The sequence below is a fragment of the Hyperolius riggenbachi genome, chromosome 7 (genome assembly GCF_040937935.1).
Source record: "Hyperolius riggenbachi isolate aHypRig1 chromosome 7, aHypRig1.pri, whole genome shotgun sequence".
Lineage (NCBI taxonomy): Eukaryota > Metazoa > Chordata > Amphibia > Anura > Hyperoliidae > Hyperolius > Hyperolius riggenbachi.
The window spans coordinates 95,526,608-95,551,019 of record NC_090652.1 but is presented as its reverse complement, the minus strand read 5'-3'; the positions used below and the strand labels follow the sequence as shown (position 1 = coordinate 95,551,019).

At 43.0% G+C, this 24,412-nt stretch overlaps 2 protein-coding genes across 3 annotated transcripts in view; one reads left to right on the top strand and one right to left on the bottom strand.

The window, feature by feature from the left end:
- RNPS1 (RNA binding protein with serine rich domain 1) overlaps window positions 1-9,280 on the top strand; it is a 39,808-nt gene extending 30,528 nt beyond the window's left edge. For both annotated transcript variants that reach the window (XM_068244400.1, XM_068244401.1), the window contains exon 7: window positions 7,617-9,280. In XM_068244400.1, coding sequence (XP_068100501.1) covers window positions 7,617-7,716 — 100 coding nt within the window. In that variant the 3' untranslated portion in view covers window positions 7,717-9,280. The remainder of the gene's footprint in view (window positions 1-7,616) is intronic.
- Window positions 9,281-21,915: 12,635 nt separating this feature from the next.
- LOC137526087 (E3 ubiquitin/ISG15 ligase TRIM25-like) lies at window positions 21,916-23,475 on the bottom strand. The gene has a single exon (XM_068247302.1). The coding sequence runs from the start codon at window positions 23,473-23,475 to the stop codon at window positions 21,916-21,918; it is 1,560 nt and encodes a 519-aa protein (XP_068103403.1).
- Between the last annotated feature and the right edge of the window lie 937 nt (window positions 23,476-24,412).

The window sequence follows — 24,412 nt, the reverse complement described above, 5'->3', positions numbered from 1 at the left end:
GATCCAGCTGTCCAGACAGGTAACTATAAAAGCTCCCTACCACCCACTCTGCATACCGTGCCAGACTAGGGTAGGCACATTTTCCCAGCATCAGGAAAAATTAGGCCCTGCATCCAAATAAAGTTTTACTTAATTAGGTTGCTAAAGGGTTAACTATTTAAGGCAAACTTATTTGTGCACTAATTAGTGCAAATAGGACATTTTAATAAACCTTTCATTTTGCCAAAATGCTCATGCACTCACATGCGCCATGGAAGTGTGAACATGCCTTTCCAGTTTATCCCCTCAATTGGGGGGGTTACAGTGATTAGAGCACCTCAAGTAAAATGAAAACTTTGCATAAGGTAGTACTTACCTAAATTGTAGTGAAATATGTAAGATGTACCCCACGATTCTTACTTGTACTGAATGGATCTCTGTCATACTGTGCAGCCACACTCACCACCACTGAAAATAGTGCCTTGCTACTTTTTCACCAGAGCTGCTTCCCTAGTGAGTGCAGTCAGATTGTCCTCTAGTTCTATAAAAGGGGAGGAATTCCTATGCTTTTCTAGAGACTAATGCTCAACACACACCATACAATCTTGGTTGTACAGATTTACCAAATCTATGTAGTATAAGGGCCAACAGATTGAAAATACTTTGAATGATTGATTGGATACGCTCTTATACTACATGAAAGTGGTAAGATTGAACAACCAAGATTGTATGGTGTGTGTTGAGCATAGGGCTACATAAACGCTTGAGCTAAGTCTTTGGGAAAGGCAAGATCACAGACCAATTTTACCCCATTCCATGTAGTATGAGAGCCATACCTACACAGTCTATTCTACTGAGCTGAACTCCCTATCAGACAAAAATCTTTGCAAGATGCTGCACACATTCAAAAGATCTGTTCCTGCAAAAGATCCGTTCCTACAAAATGCATTCATAGTCTGATATCTGCAGATCCTCATACACACCTTGTTTAACAGACAATCATCTGCAAGTCAGATCCACCAGGATGGATTTTCAGATCTGCAGATTATTGTCAGATCTGCAGATGAATGTCAAACAAGGTACAGCATCTTTGTGTGCAGCATCTTGCAAATATTTTTATCTGATGGGGAGTTCAGCTCAATAGACTAGACTGTGTAGAGTATAGGTCCGTACACACGCCGGACTGCACGCAACGACGGGTCTGTCGTCACCTCCCGCTGGGCGGGTTTTCAGCAGACAGTCCGGCGTGTGTACAGTCTGTCAGCGGACTGATACGGCTGTTTCTGAGCGATCCGCCGGGTGGATCGCTCAGAAACAGCCTTATCAGTCTGCAGACAGACTTTACACACGCCGGATTGTCGCTGGAACGCCCACCCAGCGGGAGGTGACGACAGACCTGTCGTTGCCTGCAGTCCGGCGTGTTTACGGACCTTTAGGCTCTCATACTACATGGAATGGGGTAAAATTAGTCTGTGATCTTGCCATTTCCAAAGACTTCTCTCAAGTGTGTATGCAGCCTAAGGGGTGATAAATAGAGATGATCAATGAGATGCAAAAAAAATAATAATCTCCTTGCATTCAAATTTCATCAGAGTAATACTCTGTCAATTTTTATTGGTGCAAGTTCAAACTGCATAACCTTTACACAAAATCTGAATGTTAGGAGGAATTATTTGCATCTCCTGGATCATGTCTAGTGCTAAATCGGTGTACAGAGGCGTCCCAATAGATAAAATCATTAAAAGAATAACTTATAGGGCGAATAACCTTCCCCCCCCCCCCCCCCCCCCAAAAAAAAGAGTTTAGTACAGTGAAGGCAGAAAATGGTAAACTTTAACAGGACTTATTTTGCCAGTTAACGCAAGCTGTCTTAAAGGGAACCTAATGTCATGGGGGGGGGGGCAGTTTAACTTACCTGTGGTTTCTACTGGCCCCCCGCCCCATGACCAACTATTCCTCCAGTCCCCCGCAGCAACCCACCTTTGGTTCCCTTGAGTCGATGGCCACTGCGCCTGCGCAGCCCTGATCTCACATGTCTTCGATCACGCCCTCATCGCCAGGAGCATCCTGCACATGCGTAGTACGAGGAAATCTTATGCGCAGGGAGCTCCGGCGGCGGGAGCGTGATGGAGGATGCACGCGACCAGGGCTGTGCAGATGCAGGGATAATCGGCTGAGTCACAGAACCAAAAGTGGGTCACTACGGGAGACCGGAGGAGCAGTTTGTCCCAGTGCAGGCTCAGGGTGGCTGCAGGGGGCCGGTAGAAGCCCCAGGTAAGTTAAACTAGCTTTAGGTTTTGCTTACAAGCAAAAGTGAGAATTTCACTACAGGTTTGATACTTGTGTAGAGGGAAGGCTGTGGCTAGCATAGAGCCTTCCCGTTGTTTCATGCGGCTCGTCGTCCCTCTGCTGACAGCCGGTAAAGCGGTTTGCCCAAACTGCTCTTCATAGTATTGAGGACGAGTGCCTCGCTACTGTGCGTGTGCAAGTCTGGGTTTGCACATGCACTGTAGTGATGCATTTCGCGTGGAGAAATGGGAAGGATCCATACTATCCAGCGCCTTCCCTCTACTCAAGTAAGTATCACTTCAGATGTCCTTTTTAAGGGTGCAAATGTCCGTGAAATGGCTTGTATTTCATAGAAACGGTTAACAAGTTTTTTTTGTTTTGTTGTTTTCTCCCTTCTGGTTTTGACTGGTGAAACCCATAATTTCAGCATAGTTTGCTTTTGTTTGTCTTTTCTGCCATTGTTATCCTAGAATTCCTTAATCACAAATAAGTGATCTTCCCTACCAAGTTGAATTCTTTTATATAATGGGATGCCACTTCCTCTCTGTATTTAATTAAATATGCAGCAAATCAATCGTTTTATGTTTTTTTTGTGATTTTGATTTTTTTTTTTGTAATCCATTATGTAAAATGATTGCATTAGTATATATCTGTATATCCAATACGAGGCTCCCCACCGCACGTGACTGGTCTTGCGTTGGTACAGAGGCCAGATTGTGATGAGGCCATGCCTGTAAATACATGACAGACATAGAAGTGCAAGACAGAGGATTTTAAATACAATCAGCCAGTCATCCTGGGAAATACAAGGTGCATTGCCTTTGCCATTTTTTTATTTATTCTGAACTGCACACTGGAGAGAAAAGTGTATGATATGACCAAGTTTCGGGTTTTTTTGTTTTTTTTTTTATATCCAGAGTTCTGGTCTGCTTTACAGGCAATATACTATAATAGTATTTATTAGAGAAAAGCATGGAATAAAAGCTATGCATGAATTGCAATGATTGTGGCAGAGTGCGTGTCTTGACTTCCTGTCATGCAAATAAGATAACCTCTGTCACTAGCCTGATATTGAGGACTCTTCCAGATTACTTGCGTCCCAGGTGTTGATGTTGGATCAGCCCCTCCATAACCTCCCTGGCGTTCAATTTTCAATTTATTTTAAAACTTTTTTTTTTTTTTTTTCTGTAACTTGCCAAAATGTGTCAAGCAAGGATCTAGTATACAGTGCAGGAGAGTATTGATGTGTATGCTTGTTTATACTGTTCACAGCATGTTTTTATGGACGGATATATCTGTCCATGCCGCTAGGGAGGTAGTGAGCAATGCACAGGTTTAGCTGGAATGTAAAGTACAAGATAAAAAAACGGACTACAGTAAGGTTCGGTTCCCATTTGCGCCAGATTACGTGTGGCCAGTGGGAGCAGATAGTGTAGTCTCCTCTCCAGTGGTCTGGTTGTAGCCGAGGGCAGATGTTACCACCATGGGCTATATGTGGAATGCATCCGCCTACCCGAGATTATTAGGGTGCAGTCCCCAATAATCTTACCACAACGGATCTCGCGGATCCGTTGCACACTGACAAGTTTGAAAGGCTCCTACCTATAACATAGGAGCGTTTGTTCTCTGTCAGTATAGTGATGAGCAGAGAACAGACATAAAATGTCAGTTCTCAGCTAAAGTGGGAACACAGCCTTAGAGTATCTTAATCTGGTGTAACAGCCTACCTTGCCCCCATTTGCCATCTTTTAAAATAAAAAATGGAATGAAATCCTTACACCTCACCCAGTTGCGGAGTTGTGGGTCAGTGCTCCTCTGCATCTGGACTTCTTGCTCCTGAGTAGTGACTATTTCTGATCATTGACATAGCTGGACCATACCATTTCAGGAGATTATGTTCTTATTCTTTGAATGAACAGCAGTGACACCCATTAGGGGTATGAATTCTTGCTACACAAATGGATGCAGACTTATTTGATGGGATTTTTTTTTTTAAAGCGGAAATACAGAACAGACTGAAACACCTCTTGCTCCCTTTTTATAGTTTTCAATGCAGGTGTTCTAGCAGATTGACTTTTTAGCTAATTTAATATTCTTAGTTTATTCAAGAAACATTGAGTAAAGGTGATGGATTAGTTTCCCAGAATAACCAGTCAAGTTTCAATTGTTAATGGGATTCCATGAAGTGAACCTGGACTGGGAATGAATTGGGACCAGTTAGCCAGAGATAAAGAAACCGCTCAACTGAGATCCAAAGATCTCATCTTAATGAACAAGGGATACTTCCTGTGCTTGCTTGAAGCAAATATGTTAGATATTCATACAGATAGATAGAGAGATAGAGAGATAGAGATATATATATAGATAGATAGAAAGATAGAGAGAGAGAGAGGTGCCTCTGTATTCCATAGAGTCTTCCCGGTCCTCTCTCCGAGCCTTCCGACCACTGCTGTCCCCACATGAATGTCCACACCTTTGAGTCTTTGGAAGGCTTCAGCAGTGCTTTGCACCACGTGCTTTAGAAGACTGGTGCAGTATGGTCCCGCTAACCTTCAAAAATACTCAGTGTTCCAAGTACTTGCAAAACCTTCACAAGGACTCCTGAAGGCATATTCTACCAGCTGGTAAAATTTTAATGGGGGACAGCAGTCTACAAAGGGCACGGAGAGAAAACCAAAAAGGCTCTATGGGACCATGAGCCTTCCCTCACCATAGGTGAGTGTGTAATTTCTTTATCTTATTCACTCATTTAGCTTCGCTGTAGTATTTAGCTTTCTTGGCACATTATGGGGCATAGAAATCCTGCCCGAACATCTCATTGGAACGGAGATCAAGATAGTTAATTTCAAAGGGCATATTAAGTGGAGGACTGAGGTGAAACTGAGCATAAGCGATGGTGGAAGTGGGTTGCAGCAGAGGCGGTTAACTCGCCCTGGTTGCCACAGCACTTCACACCATGCTCTATTCTCCAGATACTGCCTTCATCACAGCCGGGAGGAAGTATCGAGAGGAGGAGGCAGGGGTGTCGAACTCAAATACAAAGTGGTCAGAAATTGAGCTCTGGGTCCAAGTCGTGGGCCCCTCATTGTCTAGTGGCAACCTCTCTCCCTTATAAAGTTTTCTGGTGTCCAATAGCCCCCCCCCCCCCCTCTATTCCCTATACAATTCCCTCATGGTTAGTAGTCCTCCCTTCCCCCATACAGTTTCATGGTGCTAGGGGGGGGGGGCTTAATAGCCCCCCCTCTATTCCCTATACAATTCCCTCATGGTTAGTAGTCCTCCCTCCCCCATTCACTTTCATGGTGTTTAGTGGCCCCTTTCCCATATTCAGTTCCTTGATATCTAGTGCTGCCCCCCTCCCCATATGGCTTCCCTGGTGATCTATCTTACTGTCCAATATGGCTTCTCTGGTGGTCTACAGTGGGACAAACATAATGCAAAGTGGGGAAACCACCTGTGGGGCAAATATGATGGCTCCAAGGGTCAGATTTGGCCCACGAGCCGGAGCTTGACATGTATGATGTAGATGAACGTGGAACCACTGATCAAAGGCAATGATCAGGGTGAATTGAACCCCCTTTGCTGTGGGCAGCTTCCACTAATGCTCAGTTTTGCTTTAGCCTGCTTATTGTTAGCTGAGTTATGGATCTCACTAGACTAGCCTCCTACATGCACAGTAATGGTCACTCAGAATGCTCAATCACAAATGGCTGTGTGCAGGCATACTACAAAGAAGTTCTATTCTATAGATGGCGGAAAGCAGTATCGAGCAAGTGGCACAATGAGTCACGTATGCAGCTTAATTCACAAGCATTAGGCAGAATGTTGACTAAAGACAGTCTGTGTGCTGTTCTAAATTTAGCTGCGACAAAACTTTGAAAGACACAAAAATGAATGTGTAAATTACAGAATTCTCATGCCAGTGATGCTTCATGAAATTCTCCCTTACTGGAGCAGCCTGAAAGCCGCATACACTACACAATTTGAGTAATGTATCATGTTAGATTCAATGTAAGCATCTATTATTGCGGTCTACAGGCATAACATACAATATAAACGTGTCTCCCATCCCCTTACTTGCCATATAATTATCCTATCAGCTTATATCCCACAGTAATGTCAGCTATGTAAAAATCGGCATTCTCCTCATCCCTATCCCAGGGTTTATGCCAAAAGTCCTGCTGGAGAGATCTGTTACTGAAGAAGTTGCCACATCTGTCATTCCCTGCACTGTTTGCTTTTATAAATGGTTATCTCCTGCTTTACCATCTAGTGTACATCATGAGTCATGGAGTCTCAGGCTCCATTGGCAAAGCGAAAGTAAAATTTATTCTGTTTCTTTAGAATAGGGTAGGAACAAAACCCTGGTTCCTTTTTAAAGAAATGTGATATTGGTATCATTACTATGTTGATGAGAAATTACCAACCTATGCAAGTGGGAGCTGGGCATAGGATTGTCCACAACAGGGGCATCTGCAAAGTCTTGTGTAGAGAACAGGAATGCCATAAGCATTTGTGCTGAAATCTGTCTCGTATCTTGTGCTGCAAAATGGTAGACAAGGCCACAGTCATCAGGGATATATTGGTTTGATGTAAAGCAATTCTTAGAAGGTGCCTCTAGCATTAAAACAAACCTGAGGCGAAAAATAAATAAATCTTGGGATATAATTTAATTGTATGTGTAGTACGGCTAATGAATAGAACAAGTAGCCAAGAAAAGTGTCTGATTTTATTTTCAGTTATATAGGTGTTTTGTCTTTTTTATAACATTGCATCATTCTGTCATATTTGCAGTTTAGAAACCACACTCTGTATTTTAAACTATGAAACAAAGTAGAGCTAATGAACCTTTGAACATTCTTGCAGTAAAACCTTATCTCAAGCAGTATCTCACTGTTTCTTGGTTAAGTGCTTCAGAAAACAGGACCGTCTTTGACCCAAGTTGGGTCCAAGAGCTCAGAGAAGCTCTCTTGCATAGATAACTGAAGTTTCTTAACTCTTCCTGTTCTGGCAAACAATATGAGACTATTTTCTTTGCTACTGATTTATTTCTTAGCTGTACTACACAATAAAATTCATTATCTCATACGTTTTTCTCTTCAGGTTTGCGTTAAGAAAAGTTGAAACATGCATTGCAGATGTTGGCAACTGGTGTTTCAATCATCCTCCAGTCATTGAAACACCAGCCCATATGTCTGGGGATTCACAAATACAATTAGTCTAGCTAGCAGTTAGTACACCTGTGGTGATATTGTTCATCCCTTGTTTTGTCTGTGTGTTTTGGAACATTTGTCCGCATGTTTTGTCCAATATCTGGTGCAGCAGGTAACACTCTGTTCCCTCCACAGGTCCCGTTCCCCTCGTCGCCGCTCCCCTGTCCGCCGCCGATCGCGATCCCCTGCACGCCGCCGCCACCGCAGTCGTTCCAGCTCCAATTCATCGCGGTGAAGTATCCTCATCATCCTTCCTGCTGGACTTCCACAACGTGACTGGGGGCCATGTTCTTTGTCAGTACAGCTTCCTCAAGGACTGTTATATGAGGCAACGCAACTATTAACCTCGGATGTTTTCTAAGATTCTTTAAAGCTGTGTTCATATGAACTGGACTAAGAGACTCAACATGCTTCCTTTCATTGCAAAATACATCTCATCAGATGTTGTTTGAAACCTGTATATGTTATAATTCCTGTAAAGGTGATATTTCTTTAAACTTATCCTGTTGTGGATAGCCATTGTGATCTTTCTCTCTAGCCCATCAAGTCTGTGTAAATACTGGCCTGGTATCTGCATTTCAGCTTGTGTGTAAAACTTCTTAGAAAGTTTAATACCTAAAAGAAATTGTCTTCGGAGTCAGCAGCACTCTATTTCCTCTTGTCACTCTGCACGAGACCTGCCAATCGCTCATTTTCATTGGAGGCCCTGCCATAATGGGAGGAGGAGCTTCCTATGCTGAAGATGTTGTTTTGGGGGTATTTTTTTTTTTTAAGGCTTTTACATTTATTTCCCCCTAAGTGTTTTTATTGACTTAAAGGAGACACTGGGGGGACTGGAGGTTGCTGTCTGTTCTTTTTGTACAAACAAAAATCATTTTTACTTGCCTGGTGGTTGTGCCTGTCCTATGTGTACAGACCACATGTCCGGAGTCTACTTTTTTTTTTTTTTTAACTGAGGTTGGTGAGCCAGCAAATGTGGACTGGATTTAAAATGAAAAATTCTACAACCATTTGCCATTTTCATATGGGTCCTATCAGAATATAGTGAGGCTTGGATTTGTTGAAATGTTAATACTGTGCCCAGGACCTGGATAACCTGGATTTAAAAGTTCCTCACTGCAGATGCTGCGTATGACTGCACATTTAGAATCCATAACTTTCTCCCCTCCTTAAGACAGCAATATATTCTCAACTGACCCAGGAGGGGATGGCAAAAATTTACCATCTGATTGCTGAACCTAGTCCAAGTTTGCTGAATCATTTGCTTTCACCAATGTTCTGCAGTCTTAGTAAATCCTCCCCAGATGCTATTGAAGCAGGAGGATCAGAATAACAGCTGAGAACTGTTTAATTGTATTCTCAGAAAATAAATATAACTTCTATTCTCCTCACTGCATGTTCCGGTTAACCCTCCTTGTCTACGTTAACACATCAGTTCTGGGGTTTCCGGTTCGCTCTTAATGCGCTTGGTCAGATTTTATTTAGGTTTGTTTTCAGGTGATGGTGAGGCCTGAGCACTTCCTGCTTGTTGTAAGGGAAATGTCATTTAGGTTCTCATCAAACTCGGGCTGTTTTTTTCGGGGTAATTCATGACTCAATCTTAGCTCTGTTAAAGCTAAAGTGGATTCTGAGTGGCATTTTTATGGGTAGTTGATAAGTGAATCTATATGGCCAAAAGTTTTTATCAATAGTTGTTTAAAGGTCCTGATCTTTGCAACCATAAATCGCACAGATTCAGCTGTCGCTGCACCACTGTCTTCACTGTGCCTGCCAGCAAACCTGTGAGGTAGAAAAGTTTTTAAGAAAAAAATATATATATACTTATTTTGCGAGCCTCTGGATGATCCACGGGTTTACCAGACCCTCCCTGAGCCCATTGCTGCTGCCTGGGACTCTCTCCTTCTCTTGTCCGCGCTCCCAGCCAAATTCCAGCTCAGTGCTCTGTGCTGGGCATGTGCGAGTTCCATCTGCACATGTCCAGGAGAACAAAGCCAGCTCATGCAGGGAGGAAAAAACTGGGCATGTCTGGTTTTGGTTTACTGAGCATGTGCAGACAACTCCTAAGGAATTTCCCATGGTTCCCTATGGGAAGCTTTCTCGAGCATGCCTTGTACGGAGAAGCATGTACTATGATGGTAGTGCAGTCATGAGATCATATTTCACAAGCTCTTGTCAAATGTGCTTAGAGGGTCCCAGTGCTACAATGGTGGGCTACAGGAGGATCAAGGTAGACTGGACTATCTGAAGTAATATCCATCTGGCTGGATTTGCACTGGATCGTCTGCTGTCAGCTATAACACAACAGACAACCGAGTTTTCCATGTTTCCCTATGCGTCAGTTTACATTTGTTATAATTCATAGTTGTAAACTGACCCATAGGGAAACCATCAGAAATACCTTCAACTATAACATTACAGACAACTCATAAGGAGGAATTTCTGATGGTTTCCCTATGGGTCAGTTTACAACTATGCATTATAACAAATGTAAACTGACGCATAGGGAAACATGGAAAACTCAGTTGTCTGTAGTGTTATAGTTGAAGGTAACTGATTCGGTATAACCCAGGTGAAATGTTATTTTCACTACATGTTCTCTTTAACCTTTATGGAAAATTTGAATAGAACAAAAATCACTGGTGTAAAGTTACTTGAATACATTACTCTTTTTTGTCTTTGTTTTGAGCCAAATAAAAGTTCACTGGGTTACTTTCAAGGGCACCTGAAGTGAGAGGAATATGAAGGCCGCCATATTTATTTCCTTTTAAAGCGGAATATAACCCTGCATTTCAACTTTGCTCTAAAACATTATTTACAGCATATTATATGCAACCAGCATTTTTTTTTTTTTACTAGACCAGCATTGGAAGGGTTAAACACAGGTTTAAAGTTCCGTGGAGAGATATGCAGAAGTTCAGATAGATGCATTTAACTAAATAGAATGTATCAAGTGATAAATGTTACACACTTTGGCTGTCCTCCAGCTCCTTCTCAGTCAGAGAGAGTGAGTCACATTCCACACTTAGATACGTTTATGTAAACCAAATGTATCTATGTAAGCTTTGGATGCCTCTTCAGTTCTCTCCAGGAACTTTAAAGCTCTGTGTAACCCTTCCAATGCTGGTCTAGTAAAAAAAAATGCTGGTTGCATATAATATACTGTAAATAATGTTTTAGAGCAAAGTTGAAATGCAGGGTTATATTCCGCTTTAAACAGTGCAAATTGGCTGTCCTGCCGATTCTCTGAGAATTGCAGGTAGCCAATGGGGTAGTAGGAGGGGATAAGGGAGAATAGTGAAAATTGGGTACTTGGGAGCTGTTGCGGGTATAAGTTTCTATGTGCAACATTTTTTGGAAACGTATTATTTTTTTTTTTAATGCAGTTTTTTTTTTCTTTATTTTACATGCAACTACGAAGTTTTCCAGCATGTTTTGCTATTTCTACATGGCCCAGGTGATAGTTATAAAGCTTTCCCACCTAATAGCAGAAGACCTTGTGACTTCTGTCCTGGAGTTGCCTTCCAGCGGTCCCACAGCATTCTCAAGGTCTCCAGGGATGAGGAGAGAGTCTGGCCTCCTCCTGGTACCAGTGCTTGGGGAGAGGCTGAGGTGGAACCCTCCTGGTCATGGCTGTTGTGGAGTCTTTCCTGTATATAACTTAATTGCAGCAGATGGGTGATGAGTTTCCGTGTGTTATACAACATTCTTATAAATATGACCTTGTACAGTTGGATATTTTACACTTCTGTTAATTTTTATTTTGTAGTGTGTATGTTTTTTATTTTTTTTTCTCTTGTCTGCATTGTAACTGCACATTGTGCATTAAACAGGCTGAATTTATTGTTGTTTTTTTTCCTGCATTAGTTATTTCAGTAATTGCCTACATGTTTCCCCATCTTATGTTTCCCCATCTTATGCTAGACTGTTTCTCATTGAGGAAACGTGTAAGGCCCAATTCACATTAGCAGTGTTCTCCCCAGCGCCTATTAGCCAGGTGTGCTGCCCGGGTAAGATCAGCGGCCGCCCAGGTGGATTAATTGGCCAGGCTTCCGTCCACAGACATTTTATTATACGCGTGCGTGCACGCCTGTTAGGTCCCGGGTAGCTGAAGGCTCTCTCCCTCCTACCCATTGGTGCCTCCCTCCAGCCAGTAAAAACAGAGGCAGCCGAGTTCTTCCCGCCCCTCACAACTCCGTCCAGCCAGTAGCAGCAGCAGCCGTCACACCAGGGAGGAGAAATCATCTTTGCTCGACACGCAGAATGCACGGGCAGTGTGCACAGCAGCGTGACGTTACACAGTGACAACTCAGTCACTGATACAAGTCACTCCAGCACACCCGTACTGCAAAGGACCTTTAACTCTTTCAGGCTCACTGTTCACCAGGCAGCCAGGTAATTAACTTACAAAAAACATGGAGCAGAGTGTAAAGTACTTTTCCGTATTTCAAAGAGAGGTCCCTAAAGGGACCCATACACTTGGTCGATTGCAAATCGATTGACCAATCGACCGATTTGCGGCCGATTTCAATCGATCTGGCAGGCTGGAAAATCTAGGTTGATCTTTTGAGATTGCTTATCATTTTGCCTTGGCCCTAATGGAAATCTGACGGCAAAAAAATGCCATCAGATCGATTTTCAATAGATTTCAAACTGAAATCTATTGGAAATCTGTTCCTAGTAAAAAATGTTCCTAAACACATCAGATAGATTTCTGATCTATCTGCTGCTAATCTAACGTACATGGCCACCTTAAAGGAATGTGGGAAGTTAATGGGGAGAAGTGTGTATCCATGCATAAAATGATTAAAGAATATAAAAAGTGCCAACGTATTCATTGTTCTCTAAAACTGACAGTCTCTGGGGGGGGGGGAACGGAGGGCTTCTTCTAGCAGTCTTATCTGGTCTCTTTCTGTGGATACACTACCTTCTAGGCTGCTGCTGTCCCCTCCAAAAGATCTCCAACCACAGCTGATCACAGGCTACTGTGCATGCAAGGTCTCATCTGTGCACCTCTCTCACTCATGCGCCTGTAGTCTGGAGCATTCTGCTTTTGTGTAGTTTATTATGCATGAACTGCGCAACACGTAACATACTCCAGGATACAATGCAACACGTTTTTGCAGGTTTGATCCCGCTTCATCTGGCAATAACGGAGTAATAGCATATGTGGTCAGTAGAAGAGCCAGGCACCTCTGTGAGGGATCAAATGTGCAAACTGCGTTGCATTGTCCCCAGAGTATAATTAAACTTCTTGTAGTTGATAAACACATTGGCAATTTTTGTGTCTGTTTGGAGGTGGTAAGTCCACCACTGTCACCTCCTGGTTTAAAGCGGAATATAACCCTGCATTTCAACTTTGCTCTAAAACATTATTTACAGTATATTATATGCAACCAGCATTTTTTTTTTTTTTTTTTTACTAGACCAGCATTGGAAGGGGTACACACAGCTTTAAAGTTCCTGGAGATTTCTGCAGACTCATCCGAAGCTGACAAAGATACATTTATGTAAACAAAATGTATCTAAGTGTTAAATGTGACTCACTCTCAGGAGCTGGAGGACAGCCAAAGAGTGTGTAACATTTCTCAATAGATACATATAACTAAATAGAATGTAACAATCTGAACGTCTGCATATCTCTCCCGGAACCTTAAACCTGTGTTTAACCCTTCTAATGCTGGTCTAGTAAAAAAAAAAATGCTTTTTGCATATAATTTGCTGTAAATAATGTTTTAGAGCAAAGCTGATATGCAGGGTTATATTCCGCTTTAAGCTGTTTAGATTCTTTTATCACCTCTGTATCCATACTACACTATCATCTGTATGAGGAAAGTGTCGGCCTCAAAGCACGTAGTGTGTGTGATCCTGAGTTGTTCCAAATACAAGATTACTGCTAAAAGCTTGTGGTGCGCGATTTTTCTTACATTTCTGGATTGGAAGTTGTATAGGAGTGGTGGACCAGTTTGAATACACTGGATGCCTGAGTCTTTAACTAGTGTATAAAGGTGCTACTATCTTCACTGATATTTATAAATAAGTGTCGCTCACAATGTCAGCTTGTGCAACAGGCAGAATGCGCTAATGGCTGGTACACACAATACAACTTCCCAGCAGATCAACGGGTCAAAGTGTTTATTTCCAACATGTCTGATCTGCTCCCAATCGTTAATGGGACCAATTTTCAGATTACTGCACCAAATAATTTCTGTTATCAATTGGGAGCAGTTTGGAAATAATCATTTCGGCCCGCCGATCTGCCAGGAAGTTGTATCGTGTGTTCCAGCCATAGACCTAATCCATTTGCTTTACCAGTCCATTATGCTGCTATGTAAAAAAATCCCATACCTTGACCCCCGGTGGGTTTCAGCAGTTCTTCTCCAAGTAGACCAATTATTGTACACCAAAGTCCCTGTTATCTGGAAGTCTCAACTAATCAGCATGCTGAGGGGGATAACCGGGGTTTGAATAGCAGAAATAACTGAACGATCATTCAGGCACTGTCTTCTATGCATCCTGCAGCTCCCAGAAGCTTTCTAGCACAGGGGTGTATCTGGGTAATATAGAGCCTATGGCAAACACTGAAATTCCCCCCCCCCCCCCCCCCTTCTCCCAGTCATAGCACCCTTCCCCTCTAAAAACCAGCACCCTTTCTCGCATACATGTTATGGTTGCCTACATTTTTTTGGCTGTGGATATTGCTGAAGTTACTTTTTTGGAAATGTCTCTTCTTATTTCCTTACTGACCTTTTCTAACACTAAACCAAGTGCAGCCTACATACAAAAAGTTAAGTAGCCATGTTCCCCAGATAACAGAATTAGGGCCAGTGCACACCAAAAAAGCGCTAGCGTAATTGCAAGCTATTAGCGCTTTTTGCAGTGATTTTTCTAGGCATGTGCCTAGCGATTTTCTAATCATGCCTAGCGAATTTTGGAGCGTTTGATGTAGTGGCTTTTTTATTTTGTTACAGTAGAGCTGTAACTGAACAGCTTCTGTAACAAAAATGCTTGGAAAACGCTCTGATCTAGCGCTTTCCAGAGCGATTTTCCACTGTCCTATACTTAACATTGAGGCTGAATTGCCTCAAAATGCTGCAGGACCCGCATTTGGGGAAAAAGTGCTCCATCCAATTTAAATACATTAGCCATGTGCTTCTTGAAGTGCAAGCGGTTCAAAAAAAAAAAAAAAAAGTGCTCTTGGTGTGCACCAGCCCTTAATCTGATCCAAGGTCTGAGTGTCAGGCAGGCATGTGAGAAGGCATACATGGTGCTGTGGTGCCCATGGCACAAGCCATGCCTGTACCCCTCTAGATATACCTCTGTTCTAGCGTCCATACACGGCTCGCAGTGTGTGACCTGACCTGATGCAGGTCCGGTGACTTACCGGAAGCCGTACACAGAGGATGCAGGATTTGTAGAAGATGCTACTTCAGGGGGAGGTTAGTGTTATTTTAGCGCCAGTTCAAGGAACCAGCAAGCACATGCATCAGGCAATCCCTGCCTGTGCCGCACTGGAGACTGCTGTAGATGCTGGAATGAAACATCAGAAGTAACTGAAGCACTTCTATTACAGGAACCGCAGAGCACCCATGGGACTCAGAGAGGGATGTACTAATAAAGTAGTACAATTTATATATGATATTAATACAGTTCAGGTTTAACACTTTCATGTTTTATGTTTCTAAGCCCTCCAAAATAATCATCTCAACAAATGTTCTTTGATATACAAATTGTTTATTGATTCCTGTTTTTCAAGATTACAAATCAAATATTACAATTCAAACATAAATGCCCCTAACACTAGTTGTTTTACTTGTTTCTGGTTCCAGCATTTAGAACTGCAACAACCAAGGGCCCATCTGGTAAATATTTAGCCCTCTACACCCCCGTAACCTTTGCATTGAATAAATGCTGCTAACAATCACCATGTGTATCATCCCAAATGCTGATATCCATTATTAGGGATGGTTTTTTCCCGGTGGCAGGCAGAGACCGGAAAACTGTGCTTAGCCTCTAATGAGTTTGATATTTAGGCAAAAGCACAAGGTTAGAGGTTTTAGATTTGAATGCTGGGTACACACAATACTGTTTCCTGTCCGATCGACGGGAATTGGAAAATTATTTCTGACATGTCATCATGGGAAAATTGTTCCCGTTATTGATCAGGAGAAGTTTGGGCATGTACACAAGATGCAACTTCCTGTCAGATTACCGATGGGATGAGAAATTGCATTGTGTGTACCCAGCATTATGGTTAGTGTTTGGCTCTGGAGAAGGGCATCGGTTGGACAAAGGGCAATGAGCTGGCACTTAGGCTAGGCAGATATACATGACTAAATGACTGGGCTCCAGGATTCCATGTTTGCCTCTGTATGGTTTCCTAATGCTCAATATATTGCTAGACTATTGATCCTTTGTTGGCTGGCATCAAAAAGCGTTTGCACTTTCAGTGATCACCCTCACAATTTATCAAGCAACATCGGCTAATTCATTTAGAATGGTTGAATCTACCGAAAAGCAAAGAAGACTGAAGCCCAGTATGTCCCATGTCAGTCATTCTGTAAGTGGTGAAGCCACAGGATAAGCATAACCAACAGAAATCTATCAGTTTAGAGAATGACAGTTCTACTTTTATATCATCACGGGCTCACCTTATAGAGGTTTGACAAATCAATATATATATATATATATATATATATATACACACATATACACACAAAATGGATAAACTTTTTATAATCAAGCTAGAATTTGTTTATAGATATACAAAGACACCATTCACTTCAAGAGTTAAGTTACCTATCAATAATACAATATTTATTCTACAATCTTTTTCAAATCTATGTATTGTAGTCGAGGGGTAAATGAATATTGTGGATAGTCCTCCTCCACTGCTCTGCAAGTGACCACAAGAGTGGGCCCTCTCAGCCCCGTCAGTGGGGATCACAGAGCCATTGTTACACTGCTTTCAATGGATACTTTTGGTAGTCACTCATACTACATTAGAATTGGTAATATTGTACAATCATGATTGTATCATTAATAGGCACCTTTAGATTACAAACTTTTTTTTTTTTTTGCCATCTATAGCTGTATGTTATACAGGGTGGTGCACAAAAGACCGTTCTTGCTGCCTGCCACAAGTGTGAGTATACAAGCAAATGCCGGCCAGCCGCTCTCCTGCGCCTCTAACTCCACCCCTGCTGTGTGTGTCGTCACCGGGTTAACTGAAGCCCGTGTCGCCTGCATTTGTGGCCGTATGAGAGCGTTACCCATACAGCAGCAAATGCAGGCGACAAAGGCTTCAGTTCAGCAGGAGAGGACACTCACAGCAAGGGATCAGCTAGCGTCTGCCTGTATGCTTGTGGCAGGCAGCTAGGCCGGCCTTTCATGCACCACCTTGTATAGCATATAAAAATGGAAGGATTCCCTTTAACCCACCAGTATCTTAAAATAACCATAAAGCAATATAATAACATTAATTTATCTATGAAACCTAACGTTTAAGCTACATTCATAATGGGAAGTTGCGGAACAGACACATACTAGTAATGGGGAAAGTCGCACTGCAATGAAAAACCTATGCAACAGTCACAGTGCATCCAGTGCGGTGCGAGGTAACGGAGTGTGTCATGCATTACCCCATAATGCGGACATTAACAATGACAGTGAAGCAGGCCCGGATTTACATCACATGAGCCTACAGGCAAAGATTTCCTGGCACCCTAGACGTTGCCCTCCATGAACCTACAAACCCCCCTCCGAACCGCAAGTGTGCAGGCTGGCCAAGCTGTTACTTCTACCTTAGTTCCCCTGCCTTTCATAGGTAGCTACAGGTGCCCCTTAGTATTAGGTATCTCGAGGTGCGCTGACTAAAGGGAGGTGTGGTCAGTGGAATGCCGAGACCCTGGTGAGTAACCTTTTATTTACACTCCACTCAGGACTGCATAGGGAGGGAGGGCGGTACTTGGCATGTGCCTACAGTGCCTAATGGTAAATCCGGCCCTGCAGTGAAGCATACTTTTCATTGACTACATGCTTCACTGTGTGTGTGATGCAATGGTCACCTGTGCAGTGCGACTTTTCCACTCTGTTGCTTTCCTGTTTTCACAGTGAATACAACGCAACGTCCACTGTGAACAAAGTATGGTATAATTTACCTTATGAGGGAGGACATTTAGCAATTCTGGTAGGTTTTAGGCCGGGGACACACATAGCAGAAACGCTAGTGTTGCGGAAAACGTTTTTGCTGCTAATGCAAGTCAATGGGCCGCATATAAAAACGCTGGTTTTGTTGCATTATTTTCAAAAATGCATTAAAAACACACATAATCAATGGTGACGCAATGGTATGAGTTTTTCATGCATTTTCCATGCGTTTCAAAGAAAAATGTTTGGTGATGTATTTCTGATTCCTGATGTCTTCCTAGTGATTTGCATAAAACACATTATAAAAACGCATGGAAAATGCATAAAAACGCACACAAAATGCTTGAAAAGCGCATACGCAGGGAAAAAATGCCAATGCAAACACAAAAAAAAACGCACATGACAGAAAACTCGCCCTTTCATGCACAGCCATGTGTGCACCCAGCCTCCCAGGTAAATTGTGAGGTAATTCGTGAGGTAATGTGCATTTATTTTACCGAAAATAGCTATTCTCATGATAATTAGGGGGCATGTTAGCACATCATTTACCGATCAGTTGAAGACCTGCCTGTACCTGGAGGTAAAGTCAATTTGTGTGCATTCTGCAGTTTTCAGTGGAGTTCCTAGTTAGGCTGTGTAATAGAAAAGAATAATTGCACAATGCCCAAACAGGGCTAGACCAGAAGTACCAGAAACTTGGTCAATAGTAGACCTTTCCCATGTACACAACAATATGATCGCTGTAGTAATACATGGGAGGTTTCCTGTCTCAGGTAATGAGAGATAAAAGACTGTATATGGTCAGTATTGGTATGAACACTAAAGGGTGAGGGTCTTTGCTGATCCCCCCCACTGGTCAACTTGTATTGCCCGTGGGGTGTAGCTATCTCTGCCCCAGTGTCACCAATTGAGACCTACATCACAGTACAATTTCCTCTAAAAATTAATTCCTATATAATGAGCACAATTGTGGCAGAAAAACACTGGGTGCAAGTTCCCCTAGTACTGGGGTGTGGTTTGCTTGCACACAGGTCAATGTAGATCAGCCACACTAGTTGCAAAGGACCCCATAGGGGTCAAGGATATAGGTAATCCTCCTTCACAGAAGGTAACTGGGGTCAATATTTACAGTGCTCTCAACAATTGTTTCACCCTAATACAGGGCGTCGTCAGGAGAAAATAGTGCAGAGCTCTGACTTGGGCTATTGCTGGGAGAAACTTTGACACTTGGTGTGGGGATATCTTTGTACTGTGTTTTTTATGTTGTGCACTATTTTCTCCTGACGACGCCCTGTATTAGGGTGAAACAATTGTTGAGAGCACTGTAAATATTGACACTCATGCACCCACTTATATGTGTTACCCCAGTTACCTTCTGTGAAGGAGGATTACCTATATCCTTGACCCCTATGGGGTCCTTTGCAACTAGTGTGGCTGATCTACATTGACCTGTGTGCGAGCAAACCACACCCCAGTACTAGGGGAACTTGCACCCAGTGTTTTTCTGCCACAATTGTGCTCATTATATAGGAATTAATTTTTAGAGGAAATTGTACTGTGATGTAGGTCTCAATTGGTGACACTGGGGCAGAGATAGCTACACCCCACGGGCAATACAAGTTGACCAGTGGGGGGGATCAGCAAAGACCCTCACCCTTTAGTGTTCATACCAATACTGACCATATACAGTCTTTTATCTCTCATTACCTGAGACAGGAAACCTCCCATGTATTACTACAGCGATCATATTGTTGTGTACATGGGAAAGGTCTACTATTGACCAAGTTTCTGGTACTTATGGTCTAGCCCTGTTTGGGCATTGTGCAATTGTTATTTATTACCAGTACCTCCCATTCGGTAGTGTGATAATAGAAAAGAATAGTAAAAATAAAACTCCAAATATTTACTGGATTTTTTTTTATAGGGATGCCTATAAATATACTTTTCATAGGTTGCTACATAATCAAATACACCTTCCTACCTAAAAAAAAAAATCTTCCAAAGACTCTCCTAACTTATGAAAGACAATTAAAGACTACTATTATATTTACTATATGCTTACCGCTGAAATACCGCACTTTTTTTTTTACCACACAATTTACCACGTTTTACCCCATGTTCGGAAATGCAGAAAAATCTCTCAGAATTGCTAAAAAAAAGAGGAAAATATCGCATGAGGTATTTTACCTACAAAAAAAAAATATTTACCTCACATAGCTACCAGAATTGAGGCCATTGTGCCCTCTCCCGCTCTGTAGGGCCCTTTTCCACTAGCAATCGCTAGCGTTCGTGCTGAACGCTAGCGATTGCGATTCAGCAAAGTAACAAATTTCCCCGGCGTTTGCGATCGCGATTTTGCTATGCACTGGACTGCATAGCAAAATTGCGGCAAAAATCGATACGCGGCGCGATCGCGTTTCAGTAAAAAACGAATTGCGGTAGTGGAAATGACCTACCACGATTCCTATGTTAAAACACAAACTGTAGCGATTTTACGATTCAGCATCGCAATCGCTGCTAGTGAAAAAGGACCCTAAGGAAACATGATGCTTTGACACAACACAGCTGATAGCCCAATGGCTGAAGGTCACTAAAACGCACACACTGCATCGTGGGACATGAGTGCTGTAGCTCCAGCTTGTAGCCTGAGTCACTTGTTTACACACCAAGTACTGCTGGGATACTCAGCCAGAGACCTGATAATAATAATTATTATTATGGTTGCAGCTATTGGCACTTTGGTAACCTTTACCTAACTACAGGTTCTCATTCTGCTGCACATGTTATACGTACTTACATATACAGTACATGTCTCTGAAATGCAAACCAAATACTAAGAGATTCTGACCCCTCCTCAAGTCCCATTAGCTAGGCCGAGGCAGTGATAAAGTATGCATTAATGGCAGTTGTGTAGGGGACCCAAGTATCAGTAACGATATGTACTCCCATAAGCACTGTTTGCACCTTAAAAAAGGGTGAATAAAAAAAAAATCACCTCTCTGAGATTTCTTTTATTGCAGCTCATTTTTAAATACATTTTAAAGGCTTGGTGATGTTACTGAGTTCTAATTAGGACCTTGTCTAGCAGCAAGAGGGTCCCAGATTGTCCTTTACATTTTCCCATCGCTGCCTTTAAATCATTACGAGCCTATTTTCATTAGCCATGAATCACAGCCGTTTTCTACTTGTAATTTCGGATGCGGAATTGCAACCTATTTAAATCAGTAGTCCGCATCCAAATCATTTCTAATCCATCCAAACTTTGTCTGTAGTAGGTATTGGGAAATACAGTAAACCAGACATTCAAGAAAAATGTAATCCCCCCCCCCCCCCCCCAAAAAAAAAAAAAACTTTAGAAGATGTTCTGAACAAGATATTAAGAAGATATCCTTAAAAAAAAACCTTTAAAGGGTGGAGTGACCTTTTAAAAGGTACCTGAAGTGAGCCAACCAATTAAAGGGAACCTGAAGCAAGAATGGAGGCTGCCATATTTATTTCCTTTTAACCTATTCCGGACCTAGTTGGAATAGTTCCATAGTTGGAATCTACGTTCTGCCAGTGCAGCTCTGACAGGACGTAGATTCCAATAATTCGCCACCACACTCTCATGCCGTCCTTCAGAGCCCAGAGCCGTCCATTCCCAAAGGTTTAAACAATACCAGCTGCCTGGCAGCCCTGCTGGTCTATTTGACTTTGGTAGTGTCTGGATCACACCAGAAACAAGCTGCAGCTAATCATACCAGATCTGACAATAATGTCAAACACCTAGTCTGCTGCATGCTTGTTCAGGGTCTATGGATATCAATTAACCCTGTATTAGAGGCAGAAGATCAGCAGGTCAGCCGGGCAATGTGCATTGTTTAAAAGAAAATAAATATGGCAGCCACCATATCTCTCTTACGGCAAGTGTCCTTTAAAACAAAAACAATAGTGGGTGTTTCTATAACTTGTGTCCATAACAGTGTCCCACCTGTTCTCTATTTCGACTTCTTTAATTATTCGACTGGTGGCCTTTTGAATAATTTGTACAGGAGGAGCTTGTAACTAAATGCATTCTGGGCATGCAAGAGTTCAGAACCCTACATGTCCAGTAAGCGATTCCTTCTACTGGGCATGTGGCTTTCCTGACTACCCAGTGCAAATGCTCACATGTTTTATACGATGGAGTAAAGAAGGAAGGCAAAGCAGATAACAGGAGGGATATCAGGGGCTGCACAGGAAGTCATAAAAGTTATAAGTTCACCCAGCATTATTTCATTTTACAACTCACATCCACTTGAGGTTCACTTTAACTGCAGATCTTCACCCAGGCACCATCATCCACAAAGAAGGCAGCATGTAAGGGCTCTGTAAAGGTGGCAGTGAAGGTGTACAGGTGTCGGATGGGATCACACAATTGGTAGAAAGATAAGCGTCCAGATCCGTAATCCAGATATACCCAGTATCTCGTGCAGGAGGACTCACGAGGAAGTTGCTGTTGAGATGAATTATGAACAGCTGTAAACTTCCTTTCTGTGATACGCAAACCCCAGGACTTCTGGTTATCTCCAATGCTGGAGGTCTCTCCTTGCCTTTCCATACTCGTGTAGCATATTCCAAGTTCACATACTCCAGAGCCACCGATTTCTACTTCCCAGAAGTGACGACCTGAAGGGAAGTTCTTGGTGCTCGTCACTTGACTCCAGTATTTAAATCTCCCTGGTAATTCTGTTTTAGTCTGAGGTGTGGTTGAAGATGATGCCATTTTTCGGTCATCCGAGACAGTGACATTTACATGCGCACTGTTGCCATCTAGAAGCATGTCTGACACCTTGGCTATATAGGATGCAGCTTTTAGGTTTGCATTGTTGATAAAATCTGTGATGGATTTGTGTACGGTCATTGAGACCAGGGCCCCATCCAGATCAGGGACAGAAGCATCTTTATTTTCTTCCAGGTCCTGATTTTTACAGAGAACATCTACATCTGGTGACTGCTGTTGGAGAAGATTTACTGGATCTGGGATGAGAATTAGCTGTTCAATGAGATCCTTCTTCCCGGATAGATCATCTTTTTGTGATACCAGCTTCTTGATCCTATCAGAAACGGTGACCTGAATTTGTTGTTCCCAACTGGAGATCTTGTTCTGGACTTGTGTCTCCTGGACCTGTAGATGTCTTCTGATCTCTTTGTACAAGTCAGTTGCTTTTTGTTTTTCAAGATCTGATTTTCCTTTCAATTTCCTGCTGTGGTCCTGCAGACTGTGGAGTTTTTGGTCAATTTTCTGTATCCTTGGAGTCAGTTTATCTACCTGATTTCTCAGAGTCTCCTTTTTTTTATTAGCAGCATCTTCTAGAGAGATTGCGTCATGTCCTTTATGCTCTCCAACCCAAAAACAATATGTACACAGACAGGTATCATCTTCAGTGCAGTAGAACTCCAACGGTTTCTTGTGGATAGCACATTTCTTTATTTCAAGTGAAGTGGTGGGTTCTACTAAAACATGATCCGCTTTGGTTCTGTTATGAGATGTTAGATGTTCTTCACACAGAGAGAACGCACAGTTCACACACGTCTTCACAGCAGGTTTAGGTGATGAAGTAGTACAGAATGAACATGGAATCTTGGTGTTCTCCTGGTAAAGTTCGACTATGTTACAAAGCTTCCTGATCCTCTTTGGCTTTGGGCGCTGGAGATACTCAGTTCTACATTCTGGGCAGGAATAACGTCCAGAAGCCTTTTGATTATCCAGGACGGCCTCAATACAGGCCTGGCAGAAGATGTGCCCACATTTCAGCGACACAGGGTCTGCATAAAGGTTCAGACAGACGGAACAGTTCAGCTCCTCACTCAGATCAGTGCAGGCCATGCTGGAGAGGAGGCAGCAGAAATGAAAGAGAAAGAATGTCTCACATTATAGGAAGGGTGTGGAGATTTCTGAGAAGAGTCAGCTTATTAACTCCTTGCAGTACTGCTCATTGAACACATTGAGCCTGACACACCTAAAGGGAGAAGGACATGGAGGCTGGCATATTTATTTCCTCTTTAACCACTTGCCGACCGCACGCTTATACCGTGCGTCGGCAAAGTGGCAGCTGCAGGACCAGCGACGCGCCAGCTGCAGACTGATTAATCAGGAAGCAGCCGCTCGCGCGAGCGGCTGCTTCCTGTCAATTCACGGCGGGGGGGCTCCGTGAATAGCCTGCGGGCCGCCGATGGCGGCTCGCAGGCTAAATGTAAACACAAGCGGAAATAATCAGCTTTGTTTACATTGTACGGCGCTGCTGCGCAGCAGCGCCGTAAGGCAGATCGGCGATCCCCGGCCAATCAGCGGCCGGGGATCGCCGCCATGTGACAGGGGACGTCCTGTCACTGGCTGCACAGTACGGATAGCGTCCTGTGCAGCCCGGATCACCGGGGGGAGAGGTAGGAGAGGGAGGGGGGTGAATGTCGCCGCGGAGGGGGGCTTTGAGGTGCCCCCCCCCCCCGCAACTAGCCTGCACGCAGGAGCGATCAGACCCCCCCTGCACATCATCCCCATAGGGGGGAAAAAAGGGGGGCGATCTGATCGCTCTGCGTGCACCCTGATCTGTGCTGGGGGCTGCAGAGCCCACCCAGCACAGATCACAACAAACAGCGCTGGTCCTTAAGGGGGGGTAAAGGGTGGGTCCTCAAGTGGTTAAACAATGCACTTTCCCTGGCAATTGCCTGGCTGTCCTGCAGATCCTCTGTCTCTATTAGTTTTAGCCATAGACACTGAACAAGCATGCAGATCAGATGTTTCTGACTGGATTAGCTGTTTGCAT

Bases quoted from the DNA above. Each gene is read 5' to 3' on its own strand.
- LOC137526087 (XM_068247302.1), bottom strand. From the start codon at position 23,475: ATGGCCTGCACTGATCTGAGTGAGGAGCTGAACTGTTCCGTCTGTCTG.